The 23126-nt window shown below is 35.3% G+C and overlaps 2 protein-coding genes across 2 annotated transcripts in view; both read right to left on the reverse strand.

Annotated features, from left to right (window-relative positions):
* The window catches only part of LOC141408563 (uncharacterized), a 165826-nt gene that overhangs the window by 9636 nt on the left and 133064 nt on the right, over positions 1-23126 (reverse strand). The window lies entirely within an intron of this gene.
* LOC102121027 (olfactory receptor 5AP2-like) lies at positions 5536-9627 on the reverse strand. The gene is made up of 2 exons (XM_005541091.4): positions 9569-9627; positions 5536-6469 (listed from the first exon to the last, which is right to left on the reverse strand). Exons 1-2 carry the CDS (start codon positions 9625-9627, stop codon positions 5536-5538), a joined length of 993 nt encoding a protein of 330 aa, XP_005541148.3.

The raw sequence follows: 23126 nt of genomic DNA on the forward strand, positions 1-23126 counted from the left end.
GGACCTTCCGCAGGGAGAGTCAGCTCACCTAAGCCAGTCACGTCAGATTCCTTCCCTCTACTTTTTAAAACAAAGCTTAGTGTAGGGACCTTCCGCAGGGAGAGTCAGCTCACCTAAGCCAGTCACGTCAGATTCCTTCCCTCTACTTTTTAAAACAAAGCTTAGAGTCAGTCAATTTCTCTTTGATGGCAGCATTCATTTGTGACGTATTAATATCAAATCTATGGCTGGAAGTATCTCCCCCTCAAAGGAATATGTTCTCTCAAGTATTTCCCCCTCAAAGGAAAAATGTGTTCTCTCTTTTACTTCAGAGAGAACACAGCCAATGAGCAGAGGGAAGTAGAGGTTAGCGACCCCAGGGAAAGGCCTGGAGCCCTTTGAGTGTTAGTCAGCCTGGATGCCTGTATTTTGCTTGAGGAAACTCTCACAGAATTCTCAGCCCTCAAAATTCTCCCTGAGTGCCCTACTCCTAAGGATTTTTTGCCAGTTGTGACCAAACCATTCAAAATTTGATCCCTAAAATCAATGTACTGCAAGTGATAGACCCAAAACTATGGAACTATCAAGACTATGCCATAAGACAGTGAAGATTTATTGCAGACTGAACAACTGGCCACGTTTATAATGCAGGTGTACCACAGTTGGCTAAGTTATCATCTGTTGTTTCTTGTTCATCTTTCTTATTGACAGGGAAATTTGACAGGGAAATGTTGTATCATCTTGTTGTATCTTTATATATTTTCAGTGAATCTGGAAATTTTAGGAATGTTGTTAGGAACATTTTAGTACATTGTAGTGTTTTGAGTAAGTATTGTACCCTTCAGTCCTACAGTGAGAGAATGAGAGCAAGTAAGTGAGAAAGAGGATAAGAACAAGAGAGGGAGAGAAGGAAATCGTGTCACATATTACAACATAGAGGAAGCTCAAAAACTTTATACTAAACAAAATAAGCCAGCTACAACACAAAAGGCCAAATACTGTGTAATTCCCTTTACATGAAGTATCTAGAATAGTCAAGATCACAGAAATAGGAAGTGGAAAGGTGGTTACCAAGTTCTGGGGGGATGAGAGTCAGGAAATCGGTGTTTGATGGGTACAGAGTTTCAGTGTTGCAAGATGAAAACTTTCCAGAGATCTGTTGTTCAATGATACAAATATACTTAACATTACTGTACTGTACTCTTAAAAATGGTTCAGATGATTAATTTAATGCCACATCATTTTCCTACCATAATAAAAGTACACTATCAAAAAGACAATCCATGATGAATGGGAGAAAATATTTGAAAATTATATGTGTAACTTATATTTATTAATGATATAAATTATATTTATAATAATATAATTTATATATTATTATCTACATAATGTCATGTCACAAAATTATATTATAATGTCACATACATTTTTAAAAGATTAAAACATTCTGAAACTATTATTATATATTAGTGAATAGCAGACTTATATGAAATAGAAATACTTCTAAACAGTTTTGTTGGCTCATTTTTATTTTTTTAGCAACATAGTTGTTGCTATGTTGCCCAGGCTACAGTGCAAAGTGGCTTTTCACAGGAGTGATCATGGCGCACTACAGCCTAAACCCCCGAATTCAAGTGAACTCAAGGGCTCAGCCTCTTAAGTAGCTGGCATTACAGACACTCACCATCATGCCTGGTATGAAAATATTTTTAAATGAGTTAAATTGTATGGAACTGATTCAGGAAGAAATGTAAAACCCAAATTATCCTACAATACTATAGAAACTGAATCAGGGATGAGAAAATATTTCCATAAAGAAAATATCCAGCATACAGAAGAGAATAATAGACATTGGAGACTCCAAAAGTGGGGAAGTTGGTGTGGAAGAGGGGATTGGAAAGTTACCTATTGGGCATAGTGTTCATTGTTTGAGTGATAGGTAAGTTATAAAAACTCAGACTTTACCACTATGCAATATATCGGTGTAACAAAACTGCACTTGCATGCTCTAAATCAATTTTTTTAAAAAAGAACAAAAAATCCAGCATGAGTACTTGCAAAGGTGAATTGTACTCAATATTTAAGCAATATATGTGTTTTTAACGCATGCAAAGTCTTGAGGGGAAAGTAGAAATATGATCTGACCTATTTTAGATATTTAGATGTAGCCTCACACCAAAACCACACAATGGCATTAGAAGAAAAAGAGTGACAAGCCAATCCTTACAGGAGACATAGGTTTCAGTATAACAAATAAAACAGTACATCAATAAACAATCATGACCACATTCGAATTACTCCAGTAGTGCAAATTTGCATCAGTGTAATGAAACCTATTATAACAGATCAACACAATAACACATGATAAAATGCTAAAATTATCTCACTTAGAAAAATATTCAACAAAGTACCATTCAAGAAAAAAGTCACCCCTGGACACTAGGGTGAAATAAATTTTCTCTTCCATCTAGTTAATAGATCAATATTAATTACATTGAACTAAAATAAGATGGCTAAGAAGAATTTCTTCTATTATGATTTAGTAGACTTGGGTTATTGTCATCAATAATTATAATAATTTATGAATATCGATTTTAGATATTAAGAGAAGTTAGAAAGTTAGTGAGAATCCTTGAGATAAATACATGAAAGCCATGCAAGTTCATATACCACTATCAACTTTGAGATATGTTTTTCAATATCCCATTTGATAATGCATCAAAAATATTATTTGTTGGCAGAATATATAAACATGTGAAAAATATAATGAACAATGAACAAACATAATTAAATAGGATTATATACTGTGTTCATGAATAGAATTTTTCAATGTCATAAAGCTATTATCAGTTATCCAAAATTTGCATGACAATACCAGTCAATGGTATTGATGAGGTTTATGAGACCAAGAAGCAAATATTATGTGTCTGTAGAATATTAATTGGCCAGACAAGCAAGATATTTGTAAAGAAAAAAAAGTGTGAATACTTTTTTTTGAAATTCTTTTTAATAGTAGTAAGCCAAATCATGATTGTAAGTTACATGTACTGGGATAATAAAATAGATAAAAGGAATAAATCAAGAAATAAGCATTGCTTTAAATTTAATAACTTCTTAAACTTATCAGAATTCATCAGAAGAATTAATAATTTTATTGAAAGAATTTTGAAAAAGCATGACACAAAACTGTAAGAAGATATTTGTCATGTATACATCTCGGAAACAAACCTATATCCAGCATATATAAAGTATATGTTTAAAAAAGTGGAAAAGACTGTCAATCCAGCCAAAATGGGCAAATGGTTTAAACAATCACTTCACAAAAGAGGACACCCAAATGATTAATTCAGAATGTAAAATTTGATCGCCTGTGTCAGAGAAATGCTAATTATGATTCTGTAGTGGGCAACAGCACTCACATCTCATAGCTGGTCTACTAAGTCCGGTAAGTTAATACAAGCACCCCCATCTTACTTGTTAATTCTTGCTTCGTGGATAAGTCAGGATAAACACATCGTATTAATATATCCTATCCAAGAAGAAAAGGATGTACCAACTACCTAACTATGTTTGAGAATATTGAGCCCTAGCTTGAGACTCAAAGATTCCATCTTTTTAGAATCTCACTTGCTCAGTGGAAGCTGAAATTTCACTCTCTCTGTTTTTCTCTTTTTTTCTTCTCTTGTATTTCTTTGAATTGGTTTCAGTACAAGAAAGCATTAAGCATTACATGTCTATGATGGCAGAAGCACATATTTTTATATTCAAGGTAATTGGAAGCTTTTAATCTCTAAAATGCTATGTGAGGAATGAGAGTTACTAGACTTTGAACCCTTAAAAAGATAAAGAAATCCGTAAGGAGTGGGAACATACAGATGTTAATAAACTATGACAGAGGTGCCATCTCTTCTGTGAAGCCACCTTGACCCCTGTTCCCAATACTTGAACACAGTTTGAATTTGCATGGTACTATACATATAAACTTATCCTATGTCAGCACTAATAACACTACATTTCTAACAATGATTTACTATACTTGAGCTTTCTGAGGAAAAAAGTTTATTCAATTTGGTATCACAACAGTTTAGGGCTTAGAAAATTATATTTGCTCAAACTCTTAATTAAATAAATTCATTCATTAATTGTTACTTTTTTTAGAGTGTCCATGTTTTTCATTCCTCTATCAAAAGTGAAATTTTCATAATTAAAATATTGTGTCTGCATCCAGGCAGTTAAGACCTTGAGGCATTAATGTTTCAATGTATGTTTATTACTCTGATTTTACTGTGATGACTTCCAAGTGTAAATCTTGAGATGTTGTGTTTATGAAAGTAAATTCTCCAACTGTACTGTGATATTCTTAAAGTGAAATATGAGTTTTATTCATTCATGCTTCTCCTCAAATAGCATGTCCAGAAGATGCTTAATAAGTTAATATTGGATAAAAGCAGAAAGATGTCATGATATTTATTTCTGTATTTACTTCTACAGATTTTCCTTTCCATCATGCCTGGGGTTACAGACATGAGCCACCATTCTCGGCCCAGCAACTGTATTTGTAACAGCCTAAAACTAGAAACAGCTCAAATGTTTATGAACAAGTAAATCGACAAACAAATTGTAGTATATTCTCACAATGGAATATTTTCCAGTAATAAACGTGACAAACAACTGAGGTATGAAACAAGTTGTATAAATCTCAGACTAATTGTGCTGAGTAAAATAAGCTACACCCCTTCCAAGTCTAATTCCCCCCCACCCCCCAGAAGATTACATGGCTTATGATTCAATTTAGGTGAAATGTGCACTAATCTATAGTGGTAGAAAACAGACCAGTTATTTCCTGGGAGGAGGGTTGTTTCATGGCTGAAGTGAGGGAAGCATTAGGAAAGAACTAAGGAACCATTTGGTGTGACTTGGCATAATAATATGTTCATTATCTTGATTGTGGGAATGGTCGCACCAGTGTTTACATAAGTCAAGACATAACAAATTATACACTTTATGTGAATTTCTTGTGTGTCAATTATACCTCCATAAAAGCTATTTAAAATAGAATTTAATAATATTTTTCTAATTTGTTATATATTTTTAACATGAAAAATACTAATTACTAATTTATATATTTCTAAATGTTTTAGGTAAAATATTAAAGCATTTTATTTTTCTTTTCCTTTGTGTAGGATCCATATTTGTACTTGGCAAGCTACATCCAAGATAAGCATTTTATTTATTTTCTAAATAAACTATACAATTTTTACATAATTGTTTTCTGATGGAGTCGGACCAAGATGCTATGTAATATGTGAGACAAAAAAGCCATGTATATCCGTCTATTCAGTCACCTTTTCTGCCAGTCTGCATTTTATTCCTCATAAGCCTTGATTTTGTTTATCATTAAACATATAAAGACAATTAAAATACCCCTGGTCTTCTGGATCACAGACTTCAAGAAAGAAATTAAGAAGCCCTGGAATGCCATATTCCAAGACATAACCTCCATGGGCAGCAGTGCTTTGGGGTGAGGTCCGGGATGACTAAGGAGATCCATGGAGATCACAAAGACAGTTTCCGCATGCTCCGTCTCACAGCCTGCTTGACCTCTTTGTTCCTCAGGCTGTAGATCAGGGGATTCAGCATGGGGATGACGATAGTGTAGAATACGGACACTATTTTACTTTGCTCCATGAAGATGATGGCACTGGGTTGTGCATACATGAAGAAAACGGTACCAAAAAACAAGCACACTCCTGTCAGGTGGGAGGTGCACGTGGAGAAGGCTTTCTGGCGTCCCTGCGTGGTCGGGATCCTCAGAATTGTTGAGATGATGCAAATGTATGAGACCAGGACAATCAAGAAGGTACTGACAATAATGGAGCCACATAAACCAAGAAGAACCAGTTGGTTTATAAACGTATCCGAACATGAGAGGGACAAGAGTGGGGGGACATCACAGAAAAAGTCGTTGATCTCATTGGACCCACAGAAAGGCAACCTGAAGGTCATGGTTGTTTGAGCAACGGCATTGACTACACCCCACAAGTAGGATCCTGATATGAACAACACACAGACCCGGTGAGACATGCTCACAGAGTACAGAAGAGGGTTGCAGATGGCGGAGAAGCGGTCATAGGCCATGGCAGCCAGGAGGAAAGCCTCCGTGGTACCGAAGAGAGACAGGAAAAAGAACTGAGCAGCACACCCGCCAAAGGAAACCGTGTGGTCCTCTTGCACGGAGTTCACCAGAGCCCTGGGTGCAATTGTGGAAGAATAGCAGATGTCCAACAATGAAAGGCTTTGCAGGAAGGCATACATTGGGGTGTGGAGGTGTGCATCTACCCAGATAATTACAATCATGCCAAGGTTTCCCACCACAGCCATGCCATAGAGGATCAGAAAAATCAGAAATAGCATTGCCTGCATTCCGGGACCCCCTTGGAATCCAAGTAGAACAAACTCTGAGACATGTGTAAAATTCACCGTTGTGTAACTGCAGAGAGAAAGAGAATGAGAGAGAGAGGGAGGGAGAAAGAAAGAGAAAAAGAGAGAGAGAGATGGGAGAGGAGGAGGAAGAAGAAGGAAAACACTTGTAAGCCAAGGCAAAAATTATTTAATGCAATAATGTCTTGGTCTACTATGTTTTGTATTTCATGTAAAGAGAAAAGTTCAGCTGTAAGAGAAAGAAATGGGAAATAATCATTTATGTAGAAATAGTCTGCATCTATAAATATGGTGCCATATAATTCAACTCTAATCTCAAAATACTCAGGTGTTATGAGTAATTTTTTTTTTACTCCACATCATTAGCTTTTTTTTTTTTTTAATTTAAAGAGGTCTCAAAATCAGAGCAGAAAAACATGATGACACCTGAGACTTAACTATTTAGTTTTTCTTTTCAAGAATTGTTAATCTGGCCTGAGGGAGATGCTGGCAAGTGGAGTTGATGATGTGTGTAAAATCAATTAACTAAGAATTTTTGGTCACATTTCTATCAGTTTCCTGGTACTACTAAAACAAACTATCTTAGATTTAATGGCTTTAAGCAATAGGAATTATTTAATTTACAGTTCCAGAGGACAAAAGTGGAGAGTAAGTTTTAAAGACCTATAATGTGTTAGCATGCCCATGTTTCTTTTGCAGGCTCTAGAGAAGAATGTGTTTGCTTTCCTTTGCCAGCTTCTAAAGTCCACCTTTTTTCAATGGTCCATGGCCCCTTTTTCTGCTTTTAAGACAGCAGCACAGCATCTTCTCTCCAACCTCTGCTTCTGGTCTTACATCTCCTGTACCCAACCATCCTACTTCCCTCTTAGAAGGACCTTAGTGATGACATTGGGACCTTCCAGATAAACCAGGATGGTATCTCATCTCAACATTTTTAATATTCACATCTGCAAATTTCCTTTTACCATGTAAGGTAATATATCCACAGGCTTCATAATTTACCAGATGGACATCTTGGAAGGGCACTTTTTATCCTACCATACTATCTGTTTGATGTATTTTGAATAGATTTATGAAATTTTGGTTTTATTATAAGGTGAAAGAAATCTATATGTGCTAGGTTTGTGATACAAATTAGACCTTTTTATTGTAACCACTGATGTGGCCTCTTTCTAAATCAGTGATTATCAACCTATTTTTATTTCTTTTTACCTGTAATAGCTCTCTCTCTCGTACGTTCCATTATTTATTAAATATTATATACAAAACAGTAATATATTTAGGCAGTTTACCTTAGGACTACTTGAACTATAATAAGTTGGAATTCCACTGTGGGGTGTGACTTGCATCTGTGGAACAGGAAGCATGGGATAGAGCAATGCATGTGTTTGTATGTGTGCATGTATATGTGTGTGTGTTTGCGTGTGTGTGGTAACTTGTCATTTGGAAATTTCCTGATACTGTTTCTTACTCTGTACAAAATGGAAATAAACATACCCTGGGAAGATTCAAAGACAGAGTAAATGGACATTTTTATTCAGAATACATGCAAAATGGAGATGAATTTGTTCTCTCTTCTTATGTACCATGGTTCATAAAATTTGTACCATTAATTCAATAACTCTCAACTAATTTACTTTCTTGGTGAGAAGGTATCAAAAACTTTTTTTAAAAATTCATTACAACTTTCAATTCTCCAGATCTTTGGGATTTCATGAAGCTATAATCATACTTCTATGATTTTTTGACTTTCCTTGTGTTCTGATAATTTAGCCCAACTAAATATGGGAGCACATTGTTTCTATGTAAGTTCCAGGCTCCAAGAGAAGATTGTGCTGTTTACTTCACCAATCAAACTTGAGCAAATAGAATAACACTTGGCTGAGATTCAAGACTCAAATAAATGTATTGAGTGAATGAATAAATGATTCCTCAATGAATGGAACTGATTTCATGAGTGGAACTGATTTCACATGCTTTTCATAATGGGCAAAGTATAACACAATTCCTTACTTTAAGTATTAGAGTTTATGTTGTTGGAAGTCTAGATTCCAAGATCTAAAGTAAAGTCTAAGTAGAAACAAACAAATCACAAAGCCATTTCATGTTTAAGGAGAAGCAAAACAAGTCATTTTTATGCTAAACAGTAGTTACAGTTTATGGTCATAAGTGCATGCTGCTGCACTTTTGAGATCCAATAAACATGGTGTAGATAGTATTATTTTATCTTAGAGGGAGGCAAATTTTAGAGTAGTATAAACCAAATGACTCCCAGAGAAACAATGCGTGTTCTCGTCTCACCAAAGGCCATTCATTTTCCTAGAAAAGCCAGTGCAACAGAATCTCACAAAAGAAAGGAAGTATCAGCAACAACCACAGAAAAATTATGTACCTGATTTTTCCTTTTTTGTGAACACTGGAGGACTTAACATTCATTTAATCGATGGTCCCAGTTTTGGGTGCTTTGATATGAGTATTCGTGGTTGCACTGTAATATTTGTGGCAATTATTAACTAATATTACATTGGCAAAAACCACAATTACTTTTGCACCAATCTAATAAACTGACATAGAAAATAAAATAGCACAAATTTAATTCTGAGATAAAAAGCTAACATTTATTGGACAATTGCTATAGGCTAATCAATCTAAAAAATTTAAATGATCTTTATTTTATTTAATGCTCACAGAAGCTCCAAGCCCCAAGCACATGCTAATATTAGTAAGTTCTTCAAGGGAAATTAAGAAATGTGCCAGGTTTTCCCTCTAGAAAATAACTGAGTTTTTCTGCCTTACTCCAGGGCCTAATCTCTTGCCCTCTCATTGACTTGCCATTGTTTTAATCCAAGCCCTCATGTCAAGATCAGTGTCTCTGGCAATGCTGTGTGCTAATGTGTTTCAGATTTTTTGCTGGATCATTATCCCTTGGTGCAAAACATTCAGTGTACTCACTAGAATGCCACTATCTTAAGAGGTAGCAGAATGCAAGTCATCAAGCATGGTGTCTAATTCTGATTAGGTCAATAATGAGTTTTGTGATGAGAAATATATGCATAAAATCTTTTGAGACAGAAGCCTTGAAATAGCTGATTGCCAAGATTCATTCATTGTTAATACTATTAATTTTTTTCATTGTATTATATCTTACTCTATCTGTTTGTTATATCTGTGGAGATAAGGTGGAAAATCTAATGAAACATTAACCATGATGTCACAATACTTCGGTGTTTCTTTGGATTAATACTATCAGCAAATACCAACTTATAAATGAAAGAATATTTGAGGATATAATGGTGTGAAAAATCAATGTAATATTAGAGTGTTCCCTGAACTCTAAATCTGAAAATGCATTTCTAGCTCCTAATCTGCCAATAGCCCAATAAAAGAGTTGAGCAATGTGCTTTGTGATGTTCGGTAGTGAGATGGATTGAGTAGATTTCCCATGCGAGGCAGGGGCCTAACCATTATAAAAACGTTGGGTCATTTGATTCTTCTGAAAACCATATGAGGTTTCCCTATAATTACTTTCATTGTACAGAGAGGAAAAACAAGATTGAGAAAGTCAGAGGCTTTATCCAAGTTCATACTACTAATAAACAGGGAAGTCACAATGTGAACCCAGAACATTTGGCTCCAGAACCCACACCACTCTGCCTATTTATTAGAGACCGGAATAAACTGTTCATACTTTTAAATTTTGTTTTTTTACGCTTACAAAATGAAATCAAAGCATTATTATTTTTATGATACACTTGTATTTTAAATTTGTATCAGTGATCCTCAACTTAAAAGATCTAAATATTGATCTACGTACTTTTAAATAACCATGATACATGATGATGTAGAAATACATTTTACTCATGTGAAAGAAACACAGTGATATGGGCACTATACTACAAAATGTCAATGGAGTACAATGGTTAACATCAAGAACTCTGGGGAGTACAGTGGTTAACATCAAGAACTCTGAGGCCAGCAGCCCTGGGTTCAAACACTTGTACTCGCTTGGACAAATGCCTCATTCTTTTTATCTTTTATTAGTCTGACCTATCAAATGTAAGTATTAAGAGCATGTGCTTCATTGTGAGGGATAAAGCACTTCACAGATGAAAGTACTTTGGAGATCTCTTGGTAAATAAGCACAATGTAAGTATTTCTGTTGTTAATAATACTATGTTTTGTACAATGTAAGTGCAAGGCACATATTGTCATTATTGTTTTTAGCATAATAAATACAATCTAAGTCAGTATTAATATTATTATTGAGTCTATTATTGACCAATGCTATTTGTTTTGTCCTGTTTTGTTTTGTTTTGAGATGGGGTCTCACTCTGTCACCCAGGCTGGAGTGCAGTGGTACGATCTTGGCTCACTGCAACCTCTGCCTCCTTGGCTCAAGTGATTCTCCTGCCTCTGCCTCCTGAGTAGCGGGGAGTAAAGGCACCTACCACCACACTGACTAATTTTTGTACTTTTAGTAGAGATGGCATTTTATCATGTTGGCCAGGCTGGTCTCGAACTCCTCGGCCTCGGCCTGCCAAAGTGCTGCCAATACTGTTTTAATTGAGGTCTGCCATTTTCATAGATTAATTGGAGTTCATCAGTAAACTGTGATTGACTTATATTGCTCACCTAATTTACTAGAATTTATATCTATTTAATTGAATTGGTTACAGGGTCTTTGTATAATCATTTTATGTTCTCAGTAAAATAAATCTCACCTAAATTTCATGCGTGACGTCTTTCTCTTTCTTGCTGACTCTCGGGTGCCTCATCAACTCTGCAGTTAGTAAAGTCCATACAAAATTTCCACAGCACTGTTTTTCCAGGAATAAGAGCAAGAATTATAATATTGTTTTCCTCAGTGTTGGTCATTTGAGATTTATTCCCCAAGGTTTTATTGTAACAAGAGCGGTTTGACTCACTCAAGGGCTATAACTTGGCAAGAAGACAGAATGAAGTCCCAGAGTAAAGATTTGAGAGCAAAACAAAACAAAAGAAACCCCAATCACAAGCCTATCTTTTAAACAATAATAAGTATACCATACTTGTCAGTTTTGAGGATGAAAACTTTAATAAAATTTGATCTGCTTTTACTTTAGGCCCCATGACCACAGATGTAGAACAGAATAAACACGTATGATCAAATCTATATCATATCTGTCAGGTGTCTAGATTTCTGATGACCTAAGCAAATTCAAGGATAAAAATACATTATTTATATATACTTCTTAACACATTTAAAGCTATATTTGGGTTACAGTGATTTTAATAGAAAATAGGTAGTGAAAAAGAAATAAGGATTTTGCTTTATGTGTTTCTGATTATAACGACAACTAATATCCAAAGCACTTATAATAATTGCTGTTAATGTATGTTAGGTATTAACCCATATAATACAAGAAAGTGATTGCTTATATTATCTTTGAAATAATTATTATTTCCTGAATTGTGTATTAAAAAATTAAGGGGTTGAAACATCAAGAAAGCATTGATTTTCCATTCTTGAGTTACTTCACTTGGAATAATAGTCTCCATTCCCATCCAGGTTGCTGCGAATGCCATTTATTCACTCCTTTTTATAGCTGAGTAGTATTTCTTTGTACATATATGCCACAGTTTCTTTATCTATTCATTGATTGATGGGCATTTGGGCTGGTTCCACATTTTTGCAATTGTGTATTGGGTTGCTATAAACATGTGTGTCCAAGTGTCTTTTTCATATAATGACTTCTTTTCCTCTGGGTAGATACCCAGTAGTGGGATTGCTGGATCAAATGGTAGATCTACTTTCAGTTCTTTAAGGAATCTCCACACTGTTTTCCACAGTGGTTGTGCTAGTTTACATTCCCATCAGCAGTGTAGAAGTGTTCCCTTTTCCCTGCATCCATGCCTATATCTATTACTTTTTGATTTTTTTTATTATGGCTATTCTTGAAGGAGTAAGGTGGTAACACATTGTGGTTTTTATTTGCATTTCCCTGGTAATTAGTGGTGTTGAGAATTTTTTCATGTTCTTTGGCTATTTGTATATTCTTTCTTGAGAACTGCCTATTCATGTCCTTAGCGCACTTTTTGATGGGATTGTTTTTTCTTGCTTTTTGTTTGAATTCATTGTAGATTCTGGATATTAGTCCTTTATTGGATGTATAGATTGTGAAGATTTTCTGCCACTCTGTGTATTGTCTGTTAACTCTGCTAATTATCTGTTTTGCTGTGTAGAACCTTTTTAGCTTAATTAAGTCCCATCTATTTTCTTGGTTTTGTTGTATTTGCTTTTGGGTTCTTGGTCATGAAGTCTTTGCCTAAACTAATGTCTAGAAAGGTTTTCCCATCGTCATCTTCTAGATCAAATAAATAAGAATATTTAAAACTAATAAAAAAGCCTATAGAATTTATATATTAATAATATAATTAATTAGTTTTTCATTAACTGATGGCATCCATGTACACAGCACCCATCTCAAGAAACAGTATCACCAGCAATATAGAAAAAATTTTAAAGAGTTCCCTCAAGTTTACCTTTTGTAATTTTCACACTCATATATTTATTTAATAAAAATTTTCTAATATATTTCATATACATTTTACAGAAGTGGAAATGGAGTCACTTAAGATTCAAGTAATATCCTCAAGGCTTGAAAGCAAATAATTGTGGGGCAGTGATTGTTACTGAAATTGTTGGACAATAGAACTGTGGTTCACAGTATGTGGCTACTAGCCATATTGGACAATTATATCTGAATTTAAATAAAATTAAATTACCTATAATTTAAAGTGCCACTTTTTGATTAAACTAGCTACTTTTCAAGTGCTCCATTGCCACATGTTGTTCCACATAAGAAACAACACCAACACAGACCATTCTTATCAATGCAGCAAGTTCTGTTGGGAGTACTGCTCTGCAACCTTCATGCTTAACTCCTATACTATCCTTCATTCATCCAATGCAATATTCCGTGATGGAAATTTAAGCCTCAAATTTCTAAGACTTAACGAAACTTTATTTTTCTATTATAGCATATACCCAATATAGGACAGAAGGAAATTCTGCTACCTATTGCTTTTAAGGCACCAGACTAACATTGATATACCATCTTTGGAAACTGGCATTTTTTTTTGAGATGGAGTTTCCCATTTGTTGCCCAGGCTGGAGTGCAATGGTGCCACCTCAACTTGCTACAACCTTGGCTCACCGCAACCTCCACCTCCCAGGTTCAAGTGATTCTCCTGCCTCAGCCTCCCGAGTAGCTAGGATATAGGCTTGCACCACCTTGCCTGGCTAGTTTTGTACTTTTAGTAGTGACAGGGTTTCTCCATGTTGGTCAGGCTGATCTCGAACTCCCTACCTCAGGTAATCCACCTGCCTTGGCCCCCCAAAGTGCTGGGATTACGGGTGTGAGCCACCAAACCCAGCCGGAAATTGGCATCAAAACACTAAAATTTAGGTTTCTAAGTCAGGGAAAATGAGTAACATGAAGAATTCATGCATGTGTATGTTCACTGCAGCACTAGTCACAATAGGAAAGACATGGAATCAACTCAAATGCTCATCAATGAGAGACTGGATAAAGCAAATGTGGTACGTATATGCCACGGAATACTATGCAGCCGTAAAAAAGAATGAGATCATGTTCTTTGCTGCAACATGGTGGAGCTGGAGGCCACCATGCTAAGCATTAGTGGGAACTAAGCCATAAGGATACAAAGAATGATACAGGGACTTTGAGGACTCAGGAGGAAAGGGTAGGAAGGGGGTTGAGGGATAAAAGACTACAAATTGGGTTCAGTGTATACTGCTCGGATGATGAGTGCACCAAAATCTCACAAATTACTACTAAAGAACTTCCTCATGTAACCAAATACCACCTGTTCCCCAAAAACCTATAGAAATAATTTTTTTTTTTAAAAAAAGATACAGAACAGGTCAGGTGCAGTGGCTCACACTTGTAATCTCAGCACTTTGGGAGGCCAAGGCAGGCAGATCACTTGAGGTCAGGAGTTTGAGAACAGCCTGGCCAACATAGTGAAACCCCATCTCTATTAAAAATACAACAAGTAGCCGGGCGTGGTGGTGCGCACCTGTAGTCCCAGCTACTCGGTGACTGAGGCAGGAGAATCGCTTGAACCCAGGAAGCAGAGGTTGCAGTGAGCAGAAATCAGACCACTTCCCTCCAGCCTGGGCAACGGAGCAAGACACTGTCTCAAAAAACAAACAAACAAACAAACAAAAAACACAAAAAAACCAGAACCTTTCCATCACCAAAGGATCCCTCGTGTAGCCCGTTTTAACAACACCTCCTTACCTCCCACTTCTCTTTCCTCTTCCATTCCCTACCCCCACAACAACTAACTTGTACTTTATTTCCATAATTGTCATTTTAAGAATGTTATACAAATATTTAATAGAATCATACGACATGTAAAAAAAAGAAAGCATTGAAACATTATTTACAGAGTAACTGATGGAGTTAGAATTTGAATAAAATGCAAACTAACTTAATGGATTATGCAGTTTGCCCTCATATTCCCTGAAGACTTATTGAAATTGTTCCTATTCTATAAGGATTAAATTCTAGTATGCGTTTTGGGAAACTTGACAAAATGAAATGATCTCTCTTATTTAGAAATCTAGCACTATGATTAAAAAAAGTATAATGAATGCAAAAATATCATCCATGATGTATAAAATGTTGTGCATGTTGTGGGAAAATGTGGACAAACAACAAAGTAAATAAAAACCTTCATGTCTGCATGTGTTTGTGACTGAGTGATAAAACTGACATAAAGATTTTTTAAAAACACAGCAAAGGAGGTGTGTAATGGTAGACAGCAATAGAAGTTTTAAAGGCAGAAAATACACAGAGTTTAGCAAATCTGTAAGGAGGAGACAGAAAATTGATTTATGGTGAGAAGAAATGTATGCTTACATAATTTCTACCTAATCCTTTTAGAAGGGAAAACAAGCAAACAGGGTTTGACTGTACTTAATATTTTTTAAATTTTTCTTAACCAGGCCTAAGAGGTGGTTAACTTACATGTGAACTTCTGGAGTGACACAAGGTAATACCAACTTTTCACATAAGTTTGCCTAATTCAAAACACTTTCTTGAAGGATAAAGTATGTTGTATCTATTTAGGATTATCTGAATAACTATCATAGTTTCATCTGCCAGCCAATTCAATAATTCAAACTAATCATTTATACTTTTTTACAAGTATTGTTATCAAATGTTTGGCTAAATTAATAAACTAGGCAATCAAATTACTTCTTACTTTGTGTATGGTTGTAATTAATTCAATTATCTCTTACTGAGAGATTTGTTTCAGATGAACCTTAATCGTGAACAAAGGCTAAGTGGGAGAAAGAATATGGGAAGACGTGTGTGTGTGTGTGTGTGTGTGTGTGTATGTGTGTGTGAATAACTATGTATAATCTCTATACACTTCTCTCTGTGTATCTCTCTATATATAGCATATAGATTGTGTGTATATACATATATATATGTGTATGCATATACACACAGACACATAGGCAAACACACTGCACATGTATAGTATAAGGCTAAGTGGAAGAAAGAATATAGGGAAATGTGTGTGTGTGTGTGTGTGAGAAAATATCTATGTATAATCTCTATACACTTCTGTGTATCTCTCTATAGCATATAGTGTGTGTGTATGTATACATATATATGTGTACATATGTGTATATACATACACACGTAGACACATAGGTGAACACACTGCACATGTATGATATTTATATTCATAAAAAGGTATTGGACCCTACATTTTGTTTATATGTCTTTGTAAGTAAATTTTTAAAACCCCATTTGAATATACATTTATTTAATTTTTAAAATTGTCATCATTCAGTGTTCTGTGCAGGAAATACACACGACGTAGAAGAAAAGGCACACATAATACTTTTAAGGGTAAACAAGCCTTTATCCCAAGTATATGGCAATACAGATATAATAAGCAAATCACAGTGGGAAAGGGATAAGAAAAAGTATATCTATATTTTTACACTCACCAGACTATGGAGGAAGCATGAGCAGACCAGAAAGCAAGAGTCTGGGCTCCAGAGTCAGCCACTACAGTCACCAGACTGTGGAGGACTCATCACTAGATGGGAAGAAACAGCCTGGGCTCCAGAGTCGGCCACCTGTCCATGCACAGATGAGAAGAGGTCTCATGAAGCTTTGGGGTGGTCTGCGACCCTAGCTCTTTCTGTAACGAGTTGTTTGGCATGGGCCCAGTCATGAGGGCCCTTCACGACTGGATTCAAGGAACACAAAAAGGTCCACTTGTTTTTGGGATTGTCTGTTGTTTTCAATAACTAATGTATGGAAACAGATTTCTCCAAAACAGAGCTGGATGAATGCCTCAGGAGGCTCACGCAACCTGTTCCAGGACTTGGTGACCATTGTTTGTGTCCATGTCCAACTGAGTTCAGATTTAATATTTAACTTTTCCTCCACATTCAGTTTCTTTAAATAGGCATCAACTTCATTTTGAACAACTGTGTGATATTTTACTGACTCTTAATTCATTGAATTCTTCCACTGTTTATATTAATAATTACCCAAGTTATTGCCAGGTTTTCTCCATTTTAAACATAGTTTTTATAAGCCCATTTTGTAAACTAATGCAGGAACAGAAAACCTAATATCACATGTTCTTACTTATAGGTGGGAGCTAAACAACAAGAACATATGGACACACAGAAGAGAACAACAGATACCAGGGCCTACTTGAGGGCAGAGGATAGGAGGAAGCAGAGGATCAAAAACCTACCTATCAGGTACTATGCTTATTATCTGGTGATGAAATAATGTGTACACCAAATCCCTGTGGTATGCAATCTACCTGTCAATAGAGAATACCTACTTAGAAAACCTTTTCTTCAAACATGAAGAATCTAATAGTAATCCAATAAGCTCTCATATGTTGAATATTATGACTAAAGGACAAATATATCAAAATAATAATAACTAAGGCAATTTGTTAAGAGGTAGGTAATTCAAAACTATATAAATTGAAACAACAAAAATTCAAACTGTGGGCAGATGGAGTTAAAATGCAGAGGATTTTTTTTTAACATTTTTCCCTTTTTCCTTTTTTTGTGATGAACTTTCATTTGTTATCTGTTCATAATAACTTGTTGGAACTATAAGATATTTTTGTAAGCCTCATGGTAACCACAAAACAAAAATCTATAATATATACATTGAAAATAAAAAGCAAATAATTAAAACATAATATCAGGAAAAACATCACCTAATCACAAATGAAGACAGTAAGAAAGAAGGAAAAGATAAAAGGAGTTATAGCACAACCAAAAAACAAGTAGCAAAATGGCAAAAGTAAATTCTTAGCTATCAATAATAACACTGAATGTAAATGGACTAAATTCTTCATTTAAAAGACATTGAGCAGTTGAATCCAAGGTAGAGCCAACTATATGCTGCCTACAAGAAACTCATTTCAGCTATAAGAACACACATAGACTGAAACGAAAAAATGAATAAAAAATCATGCAAATTGAAACTACAAAAGAGCAGGAATAGTTACACTTCTATGAGATAAAATAGCCTTAAAGTCAAAACTGTGAAAAGAGACAAAGAAAGTTATTATGTAAGGACAAAAGAATCACCACAGCAAAAGGATACAATTGTAAATATATATGGATTCAGCCCCAGAGCAACAAAATATAGAAAGCAACTACTAATAGAGCTAAATAGAGAGATAGACTGCAATATAATAATAGACAGGTTTTAATACCCCACTTTCAGTAATAAACAGATCACCCAGACAGAAAACCAGCAAAGAAATGTTAGTGTTAACCTACACTCCAGACCAAACGGACCTAATAGTCATTTATAGAACATTAAATTCAACAGCTGCAGAACACACATTTTCCTGATCAGCACTTGGAACATTCTCCATGACAGATCATATATTTGGCAACAAAAGTCTCAACAAATTCAAAAAGCTAAATCATATCAAGTACCATTTTTCCCCCACTGGATTTTTTAAATTAATTTTAATTTTAATTTTAAGTTGTGGGGTACATGTGCAGGATGTGTAGGTTTGTTACATAGGTAAACGTGTCGTGTACCATTGTGGTTTGCTGCACCTATCAACCCATCACCTAGGTATTAAGCCAAGCATGTATTAGCTATTTTTCCCAGTGCTCTACTTCCACCCCTCGACCCCTCGACAGGTACCAGGCTGTGTTCTTCCCCTCCCTGTGTCCATGTGTTCTCATTATTCAGCTCTCACTTATAAATGAGAACATGTGGTGTTTGGTTTTTCTGTCCCTGTGTTAGTTTGCTGAAAAGCATGGCTTCCAGCTCCATCCATGTCCCTGCAAAGAACATGATCTTATTCCTTTTTACGGCTGCACAGTATTTTATGGTGTATATGTACCCATATTTTCCTTATCCAGTCTATCACTGATGGGCATTTGGGTTGATTCCACTGATCATTAGAGAAATGCAAATAAAAACCACAATGAGATACCATCTCATGCCAGTCAGAATGGCGATTATTTAAAAGGCAAGAAACAACAGATGCTGGTGAGGTTGTGGAGAAATAAGAAAACTTTTACACTGTTGGTGGGAATGTAAGTTAGTTCAACCATTGTGAAAGATGGTGTGGCGATTTCTCAAAGATCTGGAACCAGAAACACTATTTGACACAGCAACCCCATTGCTGGGTATATACCCAAAGGAATATACATCATTTTATTACAAAGATGCATGAATTTGCATGTTCACTGCAGTGCTATTCAAGTATCTTTTTCTTTCTTTTACCATGATGTACTAAACTAGAAACAAATTAGAAAAGGTAGTTTGAAAACTATACAAATACATAGCAATTAAGCAACATGCTCCTGACTGCAGAATGAGTCAGTGAACAAATTAAGAGGAAAATTTAAAAATTTCTTAAAACAAATGAAAATGGAAACACAACATACCTAAACCTATAAGATATAGCAAAAGCAATACACAGAGGAAAGTTTATAGCAATAAACACCTACATCAAAAAAGTGAAAAATATTTCAAATAAACAGCCTAACAATGCATCTCAAGGAACTAGAGAAGCAAAAACAAACCAAGCTCAAAGTTAGTAGAAGGAAATAAATAATAACAATCAAAGCAAAAAGAAATGAAATTATAGCTAAAACAAAATGCAAAATATTAACTGAACAAAAAGTTTTTTTAAAAAAAATAAAACTTTAGCTAGATCAACTCAGAAAAAAAGAGAGGCAACCCAAATAAATAAAGTTAAAAACAAACAAAAAGACATTACAACAGATACCACAAAAATACAAAGGATAATTAGAGACTATTTGAACAACTATATGCCAACAACTTAGAAAACCTAAAAGAAAAGAATAGGCCAGGCATGGTGGCTCAGGCTTGTAATTTCAGAACTTTGGGAGGCCAGTGTGAGCAGATTGCTTGAGCCCAGGAGTTTGAGACCAGCCTGGGCTACATGGCAAAACCCTGTCTCTACAAAAAATACAAAAAAAAAGAATGAAAAAAAAAAAAAAGAAATTAGCTGGACGTGGTGGATATGTCTGTAGTCCCAGGTACACGTGAGACTGAGGTGGGTGGATTACCTGAGCCTGGGAAATTGAGGCTGCAGTGAGCCATGATTGCACCACCGCACTCCAGCCTGGTGAAAGAGTGAGACCTTGTCTCAAAAATAAATAAATAAAGTAAAATAAAAACTTCTTGGACTCATACAACCCTACCAAAATTGAACCATCAAGAAACAGAAAGCCTGAACAGAACAATAGCAAGTAACAAGATCAAAGCATTGCGTATCAATAAAAATACAATTTCTGTATATACAGTTGTGTATATCAACAATTAAAAATGTATATAAAATTTTCTAAAAATCAAGGAATTTAACCATGTTAACAGATTAAAGTAGAAAATTTATATGACTTTCAATGGATGTAGAAGTAGCATTTGACAAAGTCATCACACATGCAACTTAAAAACTCTCAGAAAACCAAAAATAAAAGGAAATGTCCTCCATTGATAAAGGACAATTACAAAAAGCTTACAGTCAGTATCTTAATAAACAGTGAAACACTGAATGCTTTTTCCTTAAAATGTGGATTTGAACGAGCAGGTCCACTCTTAACTTTCCCATTCATCACTGGATTAGAAGTATTAGCCAGTGTAATAATGCATTAAAGATAAAACATATGTATTGGAAAGGCAGAAGGAAAACCGTGTTGACTCACAGATGACACAATTATGTACATACGAAACCCTTAGAAATCCAAAAAGCAACTTTAGAAGTAATTACTGAATTGTTCATGGTCAAAATACAAAGACAATATAAAAATCAACCATCTTAATGTATATTTGCAACAACTGGACAGTGAAATTAGAAGTGTCATTTAAAATATAATAAAAATAATGGAAAATTCTTAGAGAATAGTGGACTGAAATAAACTGCAAACTACAAACCACTGCTGAGAGAAATAAAAAAACACCTATGTAAATTCAAAGTTACAACTTTCTCTCATGTTGGGAGACACATTGCTGTTAAATGCCAAGTATCTCCAAATTAGGCTCTATATGTATATATTCAATACATTTCCAACTATCTCCAAATTAGGCTCTATATGTATATATTCAATACATTTCCAACTTAAGTCACAGTAAATTTTTTGAGACTATTGACAAGTTGATTCTAAAATATATTTGCCTATAATTTATCATCATTACCACACTCTTCCTGATACTTCTTGAAGTTAGAATAAGTCTTTCAAATTTACACATATTTTCCAAGATTGTTTTGAGTATTATTTCATATGTATTTAAATTTTCTCTTTTTTTTTTTTTTTTTTTTTAGATGGAGTCTCGCTCTGCCGCCCAGGCTGGAGTGAGTGGCACGATCTTGGCTCACGGCAAGCTCCGCCTCCCGGGTTTACACCATTCTCCTGCCTCAGCCTCCCGAGTAGCTGGGACCACAGGCGCCCACCACCTCGCCCGGCTAGTTTTTTGTATTTTTTAGTAGAGACGGGGTTTCACCATGTTAGCCAGGATGGTCTGGATCTCCTGACCTCGTGATCCGCCCGCCTCGGCCTCCCAAAGTGCTGGGATTACAGGCTTGAGCCACCGCGCCCGGCCTGTATTTAAATTTTCAAACAGATCAATGAAACAGCAGAGAGTCCAGAAAGAGGCTGATTCATTTATGATCAAATTATTGTCAAGAAAGACATCAGAGCTATTGAAAAATCTCTTCAAAATATTATGTTGGAAAAACTGTATATCCATATTGGAAAAAACTATTAATTACTACCTCATACTGTACACAACATTTAATTTGAGAGAAATCATAGAGTTGAGCATAAAATGTAAAATTCTAAGGTTTTAGAAGAAAGCAGTGGGGTATGCAAAAACTTCTTTTGAAGACACAGAAAGTACTAATCTTCACCAAAACGATAAAATTGACAGGATATTAAAAATATATGCATATCAATGGACGTGTTGAAGAAAATAAAAAGGCAAGCCACTGTGGGAAAATATTATTAACATATGTGTATTTAATCATGGATTTGTGTTCTAAATGTATATTGAATTCCTGCAATACAATAGCAATGACAATAAATCAAGTTAAAAGGTGGAAAAACAGACTTGAAAGACACTTAACAAAACATAATATACAAATGTCCAATAAACAATGAAATAAAGCTTATTTATTTCATTTATTAAATGAAATATTCATTTCTCTTATTGAAATAAGAGAAAAATAGTTTCTGTTTCTCCTCACATTGCCAGTTCTTCTGAATTTGCAGATGTCAGGAGTTTTAATATGTCTTGAATTTATAAAGTGGGTTAATGCATCTTAGAAATGAAGTTCAGTAGAAATGATGTGAAGATTCCCTTAATGCTTTCAAAGCAGCTCATTCTTCCCTCCGGTCTGTGGGGGATGCAGCTGGCCAAGCTTCGTCCTCGCATGTATTCACAGTCAGAGATCCACACTCTAAATGGGTCTCAGGATCATTGCACGAGAAGACCACCTTTTGCTTTCCCTTCTTTGGAAATGTATTTCTGGATCTCCTCAAATTGTGTTATTTCTTCCCATTAATTAAACTGATTATCTTCTAAACACCAGGAAGACCTGGTGCAGAAAAACTTGTCCTACTGAAGTCAGATTTTGTTTGTGATCCTGAGGTTTGAACAGTTCCTCACAGAGCAGGCTTAGATCCTGAAACTCTGAGCCATCAGTGCTCGACATTTTCCTGCTTTTGGTGATCTGATAACCCAGAGGATTCTATGGTCCTCTCAACTTTCCCAAATTCCACATTTATATCAATGAGACATGATGATCCTTTGGTAAAAATTCAAAGTCAATTCCTGTTTTAGTAAATTTGTTTTGCTCCATGCGATTTATCCAAGATGGAAACCTTTCCATTTATTTGTGCCTTCTTCAGTTTCTTTAATCAATGTTTTTTAGTTTTCAGTGTACAGATCTTTTACTCCCTTAAATGTTTCGCTAAGGTTTTTTAATGTTATCATAAATGGGATTGTTTTTCTTAATTTTTTTGACAGCTAGGTCATTATTATTATTTTATTTATTTATTTATTTTGAGATGGAGTCTTGCTCTGTCATCTAGGCTGGAGTGCGGCGGTGCGATCTTGGCTCACTGCAACCTCCGCCTCCCGAGT

The sequence above is a fragment of the Macaca fascicularis genome, chromosome 1, assembly GCF_037993035.2.
Source record: "Macaca fascicularis isolate 582-1 chromosome 1, T2T-MFA8v1.1".
Lineage (NCBI taxonomy): Eukaryota > Metazoa > Chordata > Mammalia > Primates > Cercopithecidae > Macaca > Macaca fascicularis.